The sequence below is a fragment of the Numida meleagris genome, chromosome 1 (assembly GCF_002078875.1).
Source record: "Numida meleagris isolate 19003 breed g44 Domestic line chromosome 1, NumMel1.0, whole genome shotgun sequence".
In the NCBI taxonomy this organism is placed as follows: domain Eukaryota; kingdom Metazoa; phylum Chordata; class Aves; order Galliformes; family Numididae; genus Numida; species Numida meleagris.
Genome location: NC_034409.1, coordinates 59,666,404 through 59,682,898, shown reverse-complemented (window position 1 = coordinate 59,682,898; position 16,495 = coordinate 59,666,404). Strand labels below are relative to the sequence as shown.

Here is a 16,495-nt window from a genome sequence, read left to right as displayed (position 1 = left end):
ATTGATCTGACAGGTGAGCATTAATGAATAGATTACCTTTCAGTGTGAGAACCCAGTAAAGTCTTGAAGAACAGGTAAAACCTGTTGATCTTTTCCTGACGCACGTTCTGAACTGTAATATTTATACTGAGAATAAGTTTTGAGCATAGTGTTCTCGTTGTTTCCTCTACTTATTTGTGTCTGCTGAGGTTTAGCTATGCAATGCTACAGCGCAATTCCATAACCCCATGTGGCATGACAGCATTTTTTAATTAAAGTGACTACATACTTGAGGAATAAAAATCCTAGTTTTATATGTGATTTTTATGGCACCAAGGCTTTGTAAGTCCTCAAATTTCTTGGAAGGAAGACTCCGGGGTACACTCTTCCTAAGTAGTGAGGTCTTGGCTGATTCCTAAGCCGTTACATCCACTTACCCAATTGCCTTGTATTTGGAATCTGTGCTTGGGCTCTGCAGGCTTGCATGCCTCTGTTTCGTATGGTCAGGACTAGCTCCTCTATTAGTAGACAGTGCCAACTAGTTCATATATTTTTATAGAACTGTAACCGAATTTGGTCAGTACCGATGTTGAAGTCAGGATTTTAGCATGTTTTTTTCCTTAAGAACAATCAGGAGAATGATGACCCAGAAACAAAAAATAATCCATACTTGCAACTCCTAGTGATATAACTAATGATAACCTTTAATATCTTTGCATACTAAATGTGGTAATTTGCATCTACAGTAACTATTGAGAAAAAATATTGCCTCATTATACAAATATTTATACTGAGGGCCCAAAATTTGAGTCTGGAAGCCATCTATTGACAATAGGTAGTGAAGACAGCCAGCGAAGTAGATTAGGTTTCCTCCTTGTCTGAGACCTTTTTTACAGTTGACTGCATTGCTCATTCATCACCTAGATGAGACTCTAAGTCTTTTAAGAGATTGAACTTCTTCCTGATGCAGTGCTCACGTATCAGCTCCTGATTAGTGAGTTGATTAAAGGAATTTCCCAAGCTGGCCCAGTCTGACTAATGATGGCTTTTCTAGCTGTAATATGAGAGTTTTACTGAAAGGAGATCACAAAAGGATAAAAGTATGGCAAAAGAAGCTGCTGCTGTTGTGAAAAATCAAGGCTTGAGAACCAGTAGTTCCTGACAACAAATATGGAGAAGCTCTTTGGTTGTGATTTTGAGATTTACTTCAGGAAAACCTGTGAATTACTGTTGTTGTTTTTTTTTTCCCCTCAGTGTGTGCTTTTCCTTTAAAGTGAGGGTTATATGAAATCTCATGGGAGCAGAGCTGTTGATTTGATTAAAATAACAGGATTTGATTACAACAAGAAGTTAATGCTAATATTATTAGCAAGAACAAATGTTTCTCTGATTTGGTTCTTCCACCTATAGGCAGGGCCACACAGAGCTTGAGTCCCCAACTAGTGGATGGGACTGCCATCAACTGGAAAACATTTCCTAGTATTAAGCTGCAGTTAACTGAAAGAATTTCTCTTTCTGTCCCCACGAGTGTAAACTGGTTAGTCAAGTTTTCACTCTATGCAAAGAAGCACTTAACATTTTGTACGGATTGTGTATGCTACTAGTGGAGAGCAAACACTAAGTACCATTGAAATGTCACCTACTGTCAGCAGTTACATTGGTGACACAGAAATTGTCACCATTTACCCAGAATACGAGTTATCACAAGTTATTCATAGTGCAGAATCAGATGAATTAATCTATTATTTTTACTACGTTACACTGGAGGAGAAAGATTCTAGCTATAAGTTATAGAAATGCTGGTTGGAAGGAACTTCTGGTTGTCATTTAGTCTGTCCCCTCCCTGAATTTGCACTGTGGATAAATCATTTCTGTTCTGTGGGTGGAGCAAATGGTGATAGCTCCTGTGAATGTGTTTGTGGCTGCCCGCACTACAGGGCTGACCTGTGAGCAGCACTGACCTGTGAGCAAACGACAAGCTGACACAATTACTGCTGAAATGAAAACAGGCCTGAACATCTATATCACACTTTGTTTCGGAAAGAAAATCCCCGAGCCACACTTGAAACATCTCTTCTTTGCGGGAGGAGCTTCTCTTCCCTCCACCCTGTTCTGACTTTCTGTGTCTGGGAATGGGTTTTGGGTAATATGGAGATAAACAGTATGGTACCCTGATTTCACTGGAAAATGTACAGGAGGTGGAATGTACTTTCATGTGGGAGTGGAGACGGAACTGCTGGATTAGTTCTGGTCTTACCTTTTATCAGGGAACTGTCACCTTCAGAAACTGCTTGCAGAGCCACAGCAAAATTGGTTTGTACTTGACAGCACGTGTGCAGTTTACAGACACCCTGCTGTACAAAGGCATTCCAGAAAACTCATTAAGTGCTTTCTCTTGGAGGGGTGTGGAGGAAGAAGCATATATATATATTTTTTTTTTTTGGAGGAGAGACATTGTTATGGCTCGGGAAAAAAGAAAGAAAGTGTTAGCAAAATCTTCACAGAAGTCCTCCTTTTCTTTTCATTCTTGCTTTCCTCTTCTTGCCCCCAAAATGCTATTGTTAAATAGCATGAATGCAAAAATTAAACTGCCCCTCTCAGCAATGTGACAGGTGCCTTTGCTTAATGGACGGCAGTGGGAAGTGGAAATTATGGGTTATTTGCTGTCACTCCTGTGAAGATGGAAGGTTGCGGTGGGCCGTTGCTTGCAAGCAGCTCTGGGAACTGCCCACAGGTGAAGGAAAGGAATAATCTTGCCGGTGACACCCTTAGTTGACAGGACAACGTCTTATTGCCCAAGCCATGAATCATGAGTGTTTAACAAGAATTTTGTTAGGAGGTTTCTCTAGCTTGTCCTGTTACACTGATTTTTAATATGTAGGAGCTGCATGTCTGTGGAAAAAAGTCCTTGCCAAGGCCTTACAGCCAGACTGCATGAGAGGCAACAGTGACAGAGCAACACGTGCATCTTCTGAAGGGGGCTGGTGTAAGCACACAGGAGGTTGACAACCATTGTCCAGGGCTGCACCCTATTTACCTTTGCTTTCTTTCCTGGCTGGAAATCAACCAGCTGCTATTTGCTGACTTTAACAGAGAACCTGAGAGCAGACATGCCTTTTTCAAGTGTTTTGCCGAGCACCAGTCACACAATTATTTTATCAATGCAGCTAAGGGCATTTTTCCTAAGGAGTGAGCACCCCCAGTACCAGCAGAACGCAGCCTCTGTGCTGCCCAGAGCCCTTCCAGGTTTTAATGTTGTGCCTGCCTTCAGTTTTGTTGACCCTTTGCCAAAGCGTCCATCCCATGGGCTGCGTATCAGCTCCATGAAGTGCCCCATGGGTCTCCTTGCCACCTGGCACCCTGCCCCATGCCATTAGAGTGGATGCTGGTGGGGAGCCAGCCCCACACTCAGCTGAGGGCATTGCTTCTGCTGTGGTAGGGGGGAAATATCAGGTGCCTGGTTGCAACCAGGTGCAGGCAGTTAATGCCTTGCATGGATGGGCTGAGGTGGCTGCCACAAGCTGGGCTGCTCTGTAGTGAATCTGGCTTGAGGACTGACTGGCTGCTTCTTTGCTCTCTGAGTCAGAACAGGAGGATATGAAAGCGCTTTTTCATGGAAAAATGCACACAATGGCAACAGTGTGGCCTAGCTTTTAAATCTGCTTATAAACACCTCAGATCATATCACTTCTTGTTCTTACACTTTTTTTTTTCCCCCCTTTTGTCACTTCAACAAATCCACACCTGTAGCTACTGCAGTAGATGCAAAGAGCAGGAAGTTGCTTCAAAGGTCTTTGTCTTTCATAAGTATACTAAACACTTTTTCCTTTATAGAGTTAACTATAGCCTACCAAATTAACTATGTCCTATTTACTATCCACAGTTAACCCCCAAAAGCCCAGGTAATGGTGAATTTGTCTGTGTTCTTCCTCACAGCAGTAAATGCCTGATCTAATGGGAGAAAACCTCGGTGGAGGGACAGCATCCTTTGGTTACTCAGTAGGCCCCGAACTGGCCAGGTGCTGACCTGTGGGCCTGACTGCATCCAGTGGGTTGGATATTAGGAAAAATTTATTCTCAGAAAGAGTGGTGATGCACTGGCACAGGCTGCCCAGGCAGGTGGTGGAGTCACTCCAACAGGTCTGTGTCTCTCCTGTACTGAGGTCTCCACATGTAAATGCAGTACTCCAGGTGAGGTCTCACCAGCACAGAGCAGAGGGGCAGGATCACCTCCCTGGCCTGCTGGCCATGTTTCTTTTAATGCAGCCCAGGATACATTTGACATTCTGGGCTGTGAGGGCACATTGCTGGCTTGTGCCCTGCTTGCCATCCACCAGTACGCCCAGCACCTCTTCAGCAGAGCTGTACTCCATCCTTACATCCCCCAGCCTGTACTGAGAGTGGGGATTGCCACGACCCAGGTGCAGAACTTGGTTGGTTTTGTTGACCCTCATGAGGTTCTCCTGGGCCTGCTGCTCGAGCCTGTCTAGGTCTCTCTGGATGGCATCCCTTTCCTCAGGCATATTGACCGCACCACACAGCTTGGTTATTTCAAGGCTGTAAGAGTCATAGGCTTAGAGAAGACTTTTTCCTAACATTATGAAAGGAGAACCAACTTCAGGATCCTTATTTTCATTTCCAGAAAGACAGACTAAAATTCGTAAAATCCCAGCTTTCATTTTAGGCTGAGAGCTGGACACAGATAACACATCTGGTGCTATATGCTAGCACAGAATAAGCTGACAGCCCTCATGGCTGCCCTGTTGCTCCCCAGGGATAAAGGTCGTCTCTGAAAGCCTGCATTGTTCTCCCTGCAGTATGCTGTGTGTTCCCTAGTTGCAACCGCTAGGTAAATACAAAGGTAACCACAGTACGAACGCATCATACAACCCCTCCCCTACCCATGCTGCCAAGAAAAACTTCTATAACAAAGGAAAAGTTTTATGTTGAAAAAGCATATTTCCTTTTTATTTCCTTTTCACTATCAGCTTTTATCTAGCAGGATCTGTTTTAATCTCAGCCACAGCTCATTCACCCTACGTGCCATATTCAGGTTTCTCCAGCCCTCAAAAGCCATATGGAGTTCAAGCTGTTGCTGCGTTTTTAATTGGGCCAAGCCTAGTGTCCATTGTTTTGAGTTAAACTAAAATCTGCTCATGTATCTCGAAGAACTCTTCCAGGAAGAGTTCAGTACTGATTTTACAACAGTACTGACTTGTTTTGTTATTACTCCAAGCCAAACACAGCTATTCTGCCTGAGGCCATTATATTATGACCCCCATGGGCTTCAGAAAGCTTTTGAACTTTCTGAAAGATATTGCCCTCTTAACGAGTATCTACGCTTACCCTAAAAAAAGCCCCTCTCATTCTTTTTTTTTTTTTTCGTGATCACCCATGGTCTCATTTCTAGTGAACGTGTGGGCTGCAGGTACCACCTTGGCAGTCTTTTGGTTTCTTCTGTTGATGTTTGCGATCTCATTTCTGAGCAAAGCAAGAGGAGCACCACATCTTCAGAGTGAAGGGATTCAAAGCTCTCTGCATTATTTGGAGTCTCCATAAACGATCCTTTCACTTGCAAGGAGATGTCACATAGGAAATGCTAGTTACAGCTTTAATGTACAGGTAGGCAGCTCTCAGCTCAGTGCAGACCTGCCACTGTTCCTCTCCTCCAAGTACCAGTTGTTCACTTGGTTCACGTTTGAGGGTTCACCAGCAATTCTGGGACACCCTCTGGCCTTGATTCATGCTTACTGCATACAGCATCAGACTCACGGGTGTCTTGACTCATGCTGGGAACCTGTTTGTTGGTCTCACTGGCTAGATCCTGGTCATCTGCACCTGGCTCTGGCATCCCAAAAGGAAGCTGAACCAGATGGCTGCTCAGGGTGTTGCCAGTCTCACTTTCTCCCGCCTCATGCCTCTTGCTGAGGTGATCTTTTCTTTGTAGCACCCTGAAAACCTCTAGGAGTAAAACACTCCCTTTGGGACTGCCAGTGGTGCAGTAGGAACTCTTGGTTCCTCTTCTCTGGGCTATGTACTTCACGTGCAAAACACACAATAAGGTATTTTGGAGGGTCACAAGATGCACTTAAATCTCACAAAAATTGAGAGAGGCCTGAAGTCATATTTAAGTTACAGACACTCCCAAATGTCTGGCTACATTTGGGGTCATAGTGGTTTCCTTCTGAGCCCCAGAAAGCAAGAGCGGCCTGGGGACTTCCAAGGACAACACCTTTCAAGGTATGAGTGATAGCAGTTCCACCCACAGTCCTACAGCTGAGTACAGCTTACAGAAAGCAAAATAGAGACATAGGTAAGAGAGGGTCTTGTGCAATTTCAGAAGCATTTATGATCAGCACAGAAAAAAGAATGTAATGAAGTTCACTGTATTTGCAGCTGGTACTGATGTCCCCATTTCCCTGCACAGTCACAGTGCTGCCTGCCCTGTGAGCAAAAGCACGTGCATGTTCAGAAGGCCCTGATACCTTCTGGGGATTTGCAGTATAAGCTGTTCACTATAGATGATATGGATGTTTAAAGCTAATGCCTGCTATTTTTCATGTATGTGGATATTTAAACTGGTCTGGAAGAGAGTTAGATCACTGAAAATTATAGAATACAGATAGAGGAATGTGAGTTTAGGGCGAATAGTTATTTTTTTTTTAATGTTAAATTCCTAAACGTGAATTGTTTACAGTTACACCGGACACATCACTCAAACATGCAGCTGAAGAAAGGATATAAGCAAACTCTGCTTTCTGATTCTGAGCTGATGATACCTTTGCTTGTGAATGATAAAATATATTTGGCTCTGAATTTGTGAATTAAGATAAAATGGATTTATTTTCTTATCATAAGAAAACCTGCTAAAATATCCGAAGTATGATTGCAGAGAATGGCACATCCCTGGTCTACATATACTATCTGCTGTAAAAACCTTTTTTGTCTTTGGTATATTTCAGCAAATCTCACGTTTATGTTTTCAGTGGTCAGATGCTGTGGAGCATTTAAAACTGTAGGCTTGGTGCAGACTCACATGGTTAAATATCAGTGTCTGATTCTTCAAGTACTCGTCCTTGATGCACTGTGATGCTGAGTTCAAACTTGCCTTTTCTCCAGTCTGATTTCTGGCATGACTTCCAGACATTTTGCTCATAGCAGGCCTTAAGGTTGTGATCTTCCCCATGAGCTGCATCTGGGGTTGAGTCAAGAATGACAATGGAGGTCTTAATCAGCAGCAATAATGGTAAAAAAGAATGGAAGGACAGCTGCTGGAGTTGAAATAACTTCCATAGCTTTTGTGTGATTCACGTGGTGTCTGCTCATTTACTTATCTCAAGAACCCCTGCAAAGAGAGCTACAGAGTGATAACATTGGGTGTTTGGGTCCTGAATGCTAAGGATAGGAAAATATAAGGCCAGCTGAAGCCCAAACAAGCAAACTGGAAGCCTGAGATAGATACAATCCCTCAGCTTTAATAAGAGCCTGGAATTCTTTTATCATGGCTCATAATCTGAACGTGCCAGTTAATCTCATCTGCAGTTTTTCATGGGCCCAAAAGGGAAGGTTAACTTTCATTAATACATGGCATGCTCCTGTGCAAAAGAAAAAACTCACACGCAAAAAAAGCAAGCAACATAATACCTATGTTCATGCACAGTATACTGCAGTATCTTACATAGATCAGTTCCATTTGGCAAGTGAGGGAGAAGAAAAGGCACTAATATTTCGGAACTATGCCATCAGAAAAAAGGTAGGAGGATGTTGCATACCAGCAATGTGTTTCACTAGTAACAACAAAGGCCAACGACAGATATTTCTGTTAGAGAACACTTTGTTATTTCTCTAACATTCATTGCTCCCTGTGGGATCCTGCTGAAATGTTTTTAATTGCCTACAAGTAGGAGATCAGTTGTCATAAGGTGTGTCACTGTTCCTCATTGCTGTTTATATAGCTTTTAGCTGCTGCCAGGCCTGACATTTCTCTTGGTGACTTTTGAATGCTGTTGTGATTTTAAAGAGACACTATCAACAGAAACAACCCCAAAAGTTTGTTATTACCCTCATTCTTAATTACCTCACACTGAGAGTTAGATAGACTAAGCAGAACATCTACAAATGCAGAGCACTGGTGTTTTATTTTTAAGTGTGTGACTTTCACAGAGTAAAACCAGTTCTTGATTATTTCTAAAAGTCCCTTCCCTCATTTTCAGACCGCAGTTCTTCATTCCAGTGCTACTCTGTCTTCACGTTTGCTCTTTGTATATCAGTTTTCACTACCACTACTTTCGGGGCAGTGAAAGTAGACCTGTCCCGTCTTCCAGGTATTTATTCATTCATGGTATATGCAGCATTACTTCGGTTAACAAGTTAGAAGAAAAAGTTAGATTTTAATTGTCTATTTTCGGTCATGTTTTAAAAAAGTTATAAAAACATTTTCCTCAACGTGAGGTGCTGTAAGTTCCCTTCCTCTGTGTTGTTTTTGGACTTGGAGTATTTTGAAAATGATCTCTTAAAAGACCATAGTATTTTTAAAACCTCCTACGGGAACACATAGAATCATAGAATCAACACATTTGATTTAAATTATTCGAAGGAAATGTGAAGGACTAACAGACCTGTGAAAATGACCTCTGCTGGAAAAACAGGGTTGGTTGTTAAACTCCCAGGGCGTTTTGTTCTGAATGCATGTGCGTGACTTCCTGGGAACTCTGCAAGAACTTTGTGCACCTTCAAGCACAATTTAGCTCCGATATCCAGAAATACATTTGGATACAATGCAATGTCACAGTCTGCAGGTTCTAAATTTCTGGTGGGGACTGAACCTTTGAGTAGAAGCGTTGAATTGAGCAGACCTGATGCTCTCCTCTGTGAGGTCCCGAAAGATTGCATGTCTCTTTCTGGGTCAGAACAGCTACGGAAGCTGCTGTGCCAGCAGTTCAGGGTGAGGGCACAGCACGGGTTCCTTTCTTGCAGGAGGGCTTGCAAATGCATATGCCAATTGTGGGTGCCATCAACGTAGCTTAGCTCCTCTGGTTTGTAGAGTAATGGCAGATCATGTCAACTCGGAATCCAAACCACAGAGCTTTACATATTTATATATTTATTTCCAATTGGTTTAATGGACAATCTAACTGCTGGTTTGTTGAGATAACTACTGTTTAGTGAAGGCATCATGTGGAGGGCTTTAATGCTTCTTTTTCCTGTCCTAGGATCATATAATGGGAACAGTCTTCAGGTGCTTAGGAATTTGTCTCCTGTTACCTATTCCCACATGTGCAGACATAGTCCTTCTGTTATCACACTGCAGGTATTTGCTGTAGGGAGGATGATGATTTAAACTAAGAGAATATGAAGGAGGATAAGATGCATTCCTTAAGCAGCAGTGATCCTAATCTCACATATCTTTCTCTTCAAAAATAAAGACAAGACTCCACTCCTTTTACTATATTTAATCAACAGAATTGTTTTGAAAATGTGATTTTCATAAAATAATCACCGAATCACCAGCAATTAGCAAAGTACAATGGATCAGCCCAAAGTGTCTGACATATTGATTTTAGATAAAACCCATTCTGGACACAGTTATTAATTCCAAAAGCCACGTGACGGAGCATGATGAGAGCCAGGCATAACCAGGTCTATGTAAAATCAATTTTATTGCTGTTGCTGATGAAATCTCAAAAGAAAGAGGCTTAAGAACCAGTGAGCACATGAATACAAGTAATATAAAAATACTCATTTTAACTTCCTTAGTGCTTTTATAATGCAGGTAGTGAAACAGCTTCTTGTGCATACTCCAGAGTCTGGAGATTTTTATTTAGCGTATGTGAAGAATCAAAAGGGTGAAAAATTACTATGTCCTGAGCGGTGCAATTGATGCTTACCCCCTGTAGAAAACTATCTGTATAGAACATTCTGAAAAGTATTTGCTGCCAGTCAGCGTTTTAAACCTCTGTGTATAAATGTCTGCTAGACTAAGGGCAGCCATCTGAAACTCTGAGTAGTGGTAAACCTAGATGAAACTTCACCTCAGTGTCCTGAAGAATCCATTTTTGGCTATTCATATACTGATATACACAGTGACAACAATGTGATGAAAATTAAAAACACAGGACAGCTATCACAGGTCATTCAAGTCTATAAATCAGCCTGTTTTTTCCGAGATACTTCCTGGTTCGTGACAGCAATACCAGCCGCATGAAGATAGTTACACTAATCAATATATGCTCTCATTTGTCTTCCGTGATGTTATGATCTGATTCAATCTTTTAGAGAGTTATAGGCTTTTGTGGTTCGGGTATTGACGAAATCTGTCTTCTTTAAGTCAGCCTTTGGAATGAAAGAAAGAATAATTAATTATCTTCAGTGTTGATTTTGCAATAGTTCACCTGCCTAAAAGATAGGTATGGAGCCATAGCAAGGGTCTAGGTAGACTCCTCTGCAGTCAACAGAGACTGAAGAGGTATCTCCAAGAGTGACTCAGTTCAGTCTAAGATGAGCAAGGGGGTATTCTACAGCTTCCTCATGAGAGGAGTAGAAGGGCAGACACTGATCTCTTCTCTGTGGTGACAGTGACAGGAGCCAACGGAATGGCATGGAGCTGCATCAGGGGAGGGTTAGGGCCGGGATCAGGAGAAGGTCCTTCACCAGCAAGTGGTGGGCGTGGAACAGGCTCCCCCGGGCAGTGATCAGGACTCATGCTGCCTGAGTTCAAGGAGCATGTGGACAACACTCTCAGACATAGGGTTTGGATTTTGAGCGGTCCTGTGTGAAGGCAGGTGTTGGACTCAATGATCCTTGTAAGTCTCTTCCAGTTTGGGATAGCCATATCCATATATGCCAATACTATGAATCATTGCTGGGAGTTTCTGAACTCTCTACTGAATGTATGGGGAGCCTATTCCTCTAGCTCCAGCTCTACAGACTCGTAAATCTTAGGAGACTAATGTCAGTTGAAATTAACCCTATACAAACAAAGAGTATGGGACAATGCCAAAATGCCTCATGACTGCATCGATCTCATTTGATCAAGTAATTTCTGTTGCTTATTAGACTGACTTTTCAAAAATGTCTAGACATTAGGTGGCTTGCAGTTTTCCGTGCCATACTTGATATCTCCTTGCAGGGGAACAGCGAGCAATTGGCACTTTTGAAAAAAAAACTGGACAAATGTGTCTTGTATGTACATCCAGAATAACAAAGACTTCAGAAAATTCATGCCATCATGAATTACTGCATGGTTCAAGCACCCTTATTCTCAAATACAGATTTCTTGTTTGTAAGGCAACATACTGCTGAGTACGATGAAAGACTGTAAAAAGATAATTAGCTAAGTAATTTTCTTCAGCAAATTTCAACAAAAAATCTACAGTTCTTACCGTTGTGCTTTTTTTCTTTTTTTTTTTTTTAATCTAGAAGATTTCTGTTTCATTGTTCCTCTGTTAAGAAGCAAACTGGCTAACATATGCTAAAAGCAAGAGCTTGAAAGTAGCATAGTTATAGATTACTGGGAATTCTAGGTGACAGATATCCTGTGCTGCAAGTAAATAAGGAATGAAAACAGTTTGAAATGCAGGTTGGAAGCAGGTTGAAGTCAACCCAGCTGTGTGTGGAAAAAGGAGGTACAGAGCCTCAAAAGGAAAGAAACAAGCTATTTTGTTGGCTGGCTGACTCATGCTGGTCATTTTTTGTTTGATTTTGACTATGACAGTATATGTTTGCCAAACCTTTCCCTGGCTGTACCTTTTTGTTTGAATGCAACTAACACCTGGGCTTACAGACCACACAGAGAACAAGGAGAATAAAACTGTGGGTTTAAAGTAAGAAGCTGCTTTGCCCTTCCTTTGCTTTTGCTGGCAGCTTATGCCCTCTGTGTCAGACTGGTTCAGTCAGTGGTGGATGGATATCTACCGAGCATCGCTTCTCAATATCTGACTGCTCTGGCAGGAAGCAGAGGTATTCTTCACAAAGTTTGCTAGCGCATACAAAACCAGAAAGGGAGAGAATACAAGCACAGATAAGTAAATTGAAGAGCATTCATTGCTTGTGAAGGATTATCATAGAAACATAGAATGCTTTGGGTTGGAAGAGACCTTAAAGATCATCCAGTTCCAAACCCCTGCCATAGGCAAGGGATACCTACCATTAGATCAGGTTGCTCAGGGCCCCATCCAACCTGGTCTTGAACACCTCCAGGGATGGGGCACCCACAGCTTCTCTGGGCAACACATTCCAGTGCCTCACCACCCTCTGAGTGAAGAATTTTTTCCTAATATCTAATCTAAATAGACTCTCTTTTAATTTAAAACAGTTATGCCTTGTACCATTACTGATAAAGAGTCTCTTCCAGATTTCCTGTAGGCTCCCTTTAGGTATTGGAAGGCTGCAATGAGGTCTCTTCTCCAAGCTGAACAACCCCAACTCTCTCAGCATGTCTTCATAGGAGAGGTGCTCCAGCCCTCTCATCATCCTTGTGGCTCACCTCTGGACCTGCTGCAATGGGTCCATGTCCCCTGTATGCTGGGAGCCTCAAAACTGAATGCAGTATTGCAGGTGGGGTCCCTTGAGAGCAGAGCAGAAGGGGAGAATCATCTCCCTTGTCCTGCTGGCCCTGCTACACGCTAGTAAGAGAAACACCAAATTCAGTAACCCCTTGAATTCCTACCAAGTAACACTGCAGAAGTGCTAAGGGTCCCAGGGGGCAAATGAGAGGGTTCTACATCTGAGATGACAAGTTAAATGTCTTTGCTATAAGACGGGTCTTACCTTTTTGTAAGCATTGTGGAGATCAGTATGTGCCCACAAGGCGTAGAGGAGGACTGAAGCGGCCTTACTAGCTTTGCTGAACATGTTACTGAAATTTTGTAAAAAGAATGATAAAATATGTTTAAATTCCCACTTCTTAATCACAGTGCATGTAGATACTTAAGATATTATAACCTCATATATTTTTTCTGTCTGTTTCCCTCTAAATGATGCTTTCTTGCTCTTTAGGCATTCTAGCAATCTCACGCTGTCCTGACTACTAAAGAAAATGAAACATACAAATCTGCTTCATTTATTCTTCAAAATTAGAGAGAAATTAAGTACTCTATAGCCTTAATCCTACAGCACATATCACAGTATTCAAATTCAGTTGAGAAAATACACCTCAGAATAAAAACTATTCAAAAGGATCTTTCCAGCAGTTAAAATGTCTCATTAGTTAGACAAAATTAATACCATTCAGGGCCTCAGGAGGCCTCCTTTACTGAGATGAATTTCTTCTTTTTGTACAAAAAGAAGAAGGCAAACAGAATAATTATTCATATTCATAAATCATAATTCTCTTTTGATTAAATATTGGTTACATGTGATTAAATATTAAAGAATTATTAAAGAAAATTCAGGACCTATTACCTATAATGAAACTCTATAAATAACTTTGAAGTACAGCTCCATCTTTTCTATTAAATGTACTCCTGTGCTAAAGTTTAAAGATTATCAGGGATGTGTTACAAAGGACAGGAAATACAGAAACTTTTTTTGGGATAGATAAGATCTGATAGTCTGCCACTATATATATTAGAATGTAGATAATGTGCCATCTTCTTTTGAAGTGATATTTAAAGTACTGGAACATGGCACATTCCTTAGTGGATGGAACAGCTGTTACAAGAGATTTTTCTTTGTTTTCTAACATAAGTAATTCTGTTCATATTGCAGTCATTTTCAGTCTGTCCTGTACCTTACGATGCAGTGTTTTCCTCCCAAGTGGAAAAAGTTGCCGTTTCTTTTTTTTCCTGAAGGAAGGGAGGAAGGAGAGGGAAAGGCTTCTCAACCTTCTTACCTGTCATTCATGCTGATGGCAATGATCTTCGGCAGGCCACCAGCGTTCAGGAGAAGCCGTGCATTGTGAGAACTGCTATGTGTCAAATTGTACAAGGTGTAGCAGACAGAAGCTGTGGTTTCACAGGCAATATCAGACCCTGGGACATAGTCAGGAAGTATCGAGACCAAATCAGGCAAAACTTCTCTAGCTAGAAGTTGGAAGACAGACAGACAACTCCATTACTAACTGGTTAGTAACGTTACTATATTACTGCTTACCTAGGAGTCCTAAAAGACATTATTCCTCCCATTATCACCTATCTCAGTGCTGTGTGCTCTCTGAAAAGAGTCATGGTTTCATAGCTGCATTACATCCCCACAGTTAAGGTAAGCTGCATCCACACGAAATTGTACACTATGTATTTTACTTCTTATACACAATACATTAATACTTAGTGTACTGCAATGAAATCATTAAGTGTGCAAGCAGGAGGCTACCACCTCCTGAGGAACTTTGTGTGTCTAAAGGTAAACATGGATTTAGTAGTACACCACAAACTGACAGAGGGTGACTACAGCTCGATTTTAATGCTGCATTTGGCAGTGGTAGGATATAGGGGGTGTGCACATTGAACCTTCTATACCTGTAGGTAAGTTACTTATTTAAGAAGAAAGCCATACTTGAAAGTTTCCTCCTACTCAAGGAACACTTCATTATTTTGACCACACTGTATGTGACCCTACCAGCCAGCCAAACAGCAAATACAGCTCTGTGCAGCTGCTGAGCCCTGCTGTATATTGTGAGGACTGGGACAATGTGGAGAACTATGCCACATGGACTGGTCCACGTTCAGAGTTGATGGAGAAGACTACAGGAGTCAACAATAGGCTGCAGCCAGCTGCTCTTGGTGTAAGAAGAAGCACTGGGAAGAAGCTGCAGGCATCTGGGGAAGGAATTGTCCCTCAACACCCAGCATGCCACTTGAACCGAGAATGTTTTGCTCACTCTGACTTTCAGATAAGGACTTCTTTAAAACTGAATGAGCCACCTGCTATGATAAATATCAGACAAAGCAATTATGTCGGGCATGACAGTCCATTTTTTTCGGCTGGAAAATCAAGTAAGGTGATTTTCAGAAAGTTGACATCTGGCAGTGTCTTGAAAACGTCTTTTCAGAAGAAATGATATTTTTTTCAAATCAAATTGAAAATTTATTTTAATTTTTCAATAATTTTATTTCCAGATATGTTTTATATGAAATTTACCTCAATTTGGTATGAAATGTTCATTTCGCTTGCTAAATAGAAATGCTTTTTATCTAGGAATATTATGTCCTTCCCTTCCTTTGGCCAAAATGACTCGAGAATTTGACTTGAGTCCACACATTTTTAGTCAATCAAAAAGAACTCCTTTTCATTGAGCAAAGGTTCATCTGACATTCCCCCCATTTTCTCGACTGTGGGTAAAGCAAGAAAATAACTGCGAAGTTGAAGCACCTCTCTCCAGAGCTTCATACTATTCTGCCTTTTCCACATTCTTTTACAGATTGTTTTCCCTAAGAAAAACCTGCCCTCTTCCTCTCAGGCTAATTCCAGCATTTCTGGAGGATTCACCACTTGTAATTTTTAACATCATATGTATTATCCTTTTGAAATCAGTCTAACAATATATTGTTATGTTTACATTAATAGGGAATGCTCTCTAAGGATTAATCAGTGACCAGGAGACTGTTCTGCAGAATTCTGGATGCTAATTTGTCCCATAAATCAGCTTTATGCCTGTAATTTCAGAAGGAGTACAGAAAAGGACAACAAATGATGTGAATTCACTTTATACTATCTGTAGGAAAAATATTCAAATATAAATTAGATAGAAATGAAAATACTCAGAATAGAAATGGCTTCTGATGTGAAAATAATTGTAACATTTTAGAAATAACACCCTCCAGAAATAATTAGTTGTTTTCTCTGTAGGATCTTTGAACTTAATTCTCAAAAAAGTTATGCAGGGAAACTGCAAGCAGCAAGCTTGCAAAGTTTTATACCTAAAAGAATAAAATATGGTCTTCACTGGAATAACTAGAGATGTTCCATTACATAGTTGTGGCAGCACAGAACTCTGCATTTTCTTACCTTTACCCTATTTTAAGCAGAAGAAAACCTTTGTTCAAATCTATGTATATTTTACTACTTTGAATGTAACATCACTGGAAGTATTTGATTGAGGAATACACAATGTAGAAAAAACTTGAGGTTAGAGTCGTTCTTAGACAAAGCTCTTATTTTCAATCCCATATAATGAATCAAGCAACAAACATAAATAACTTAAAATTCACATACCAGTTCTTTCTTAAAGAAGGAAAGGTTAAAGTAAGGAAAGCAGAGAAAGAAAGCCCAAGAGACAGCGTTAGTCTTTGCTTACCTATATCATTTTGCAGAGAGGTGTTGCGAGACAAGTTCCTGAGCAGTGAGACTGCTGTCTTCTTTACTGCTGGGTGGCTTACATGCAGCATAGTTCGAATACTTGGAAGGCCATTTGCCTTCCTAACAACAGTCTGGGCCACTGCAAACGGCATCTGTTATAAAGGCATTTGGCAAGAATGTGTCATTACCATGAATGTATAGCCTCAGAAACAACAGCAGTAGGCTTTTTGTATCATTTTATGTCTATTTAAGATAGTTTATATCTGGAGCTAGGTATGAG

At 41.1% G+C, this 16,495-nt stretch overlaps 1 protein-coding gene across 1 annotated transcript in view; it reads right to left on the bottom strand.

Moving 5' to 3' along the window:
• Positions 9,417-16,495, bottom strand: part of PKP2 (plakophilin 2) — a gene marked incomplete at its 5' end in the record, with an annotated part of 41,644 nt that continues 34,565 nt past the window's right edge. Inside the window, 4 exons of the mRNA XM_021395754.1 lie at positions 9,417-10,311; positions 12,748-12,835; positions 13,811-14,000; positions 16,214-16,367. Coding sequence (XP_021251429.1) covers positions 10,243-10,311; positions 12,748-12,835; positions 13,811-14,000; positions 16,214-16,367 — 501 coding nt within the window. The remainder of the gene's footprint in view (positions 10,312-12,747; positions 12,836-13,810; positions 14,001-16,213; positions 16,368-16,495) is intronic.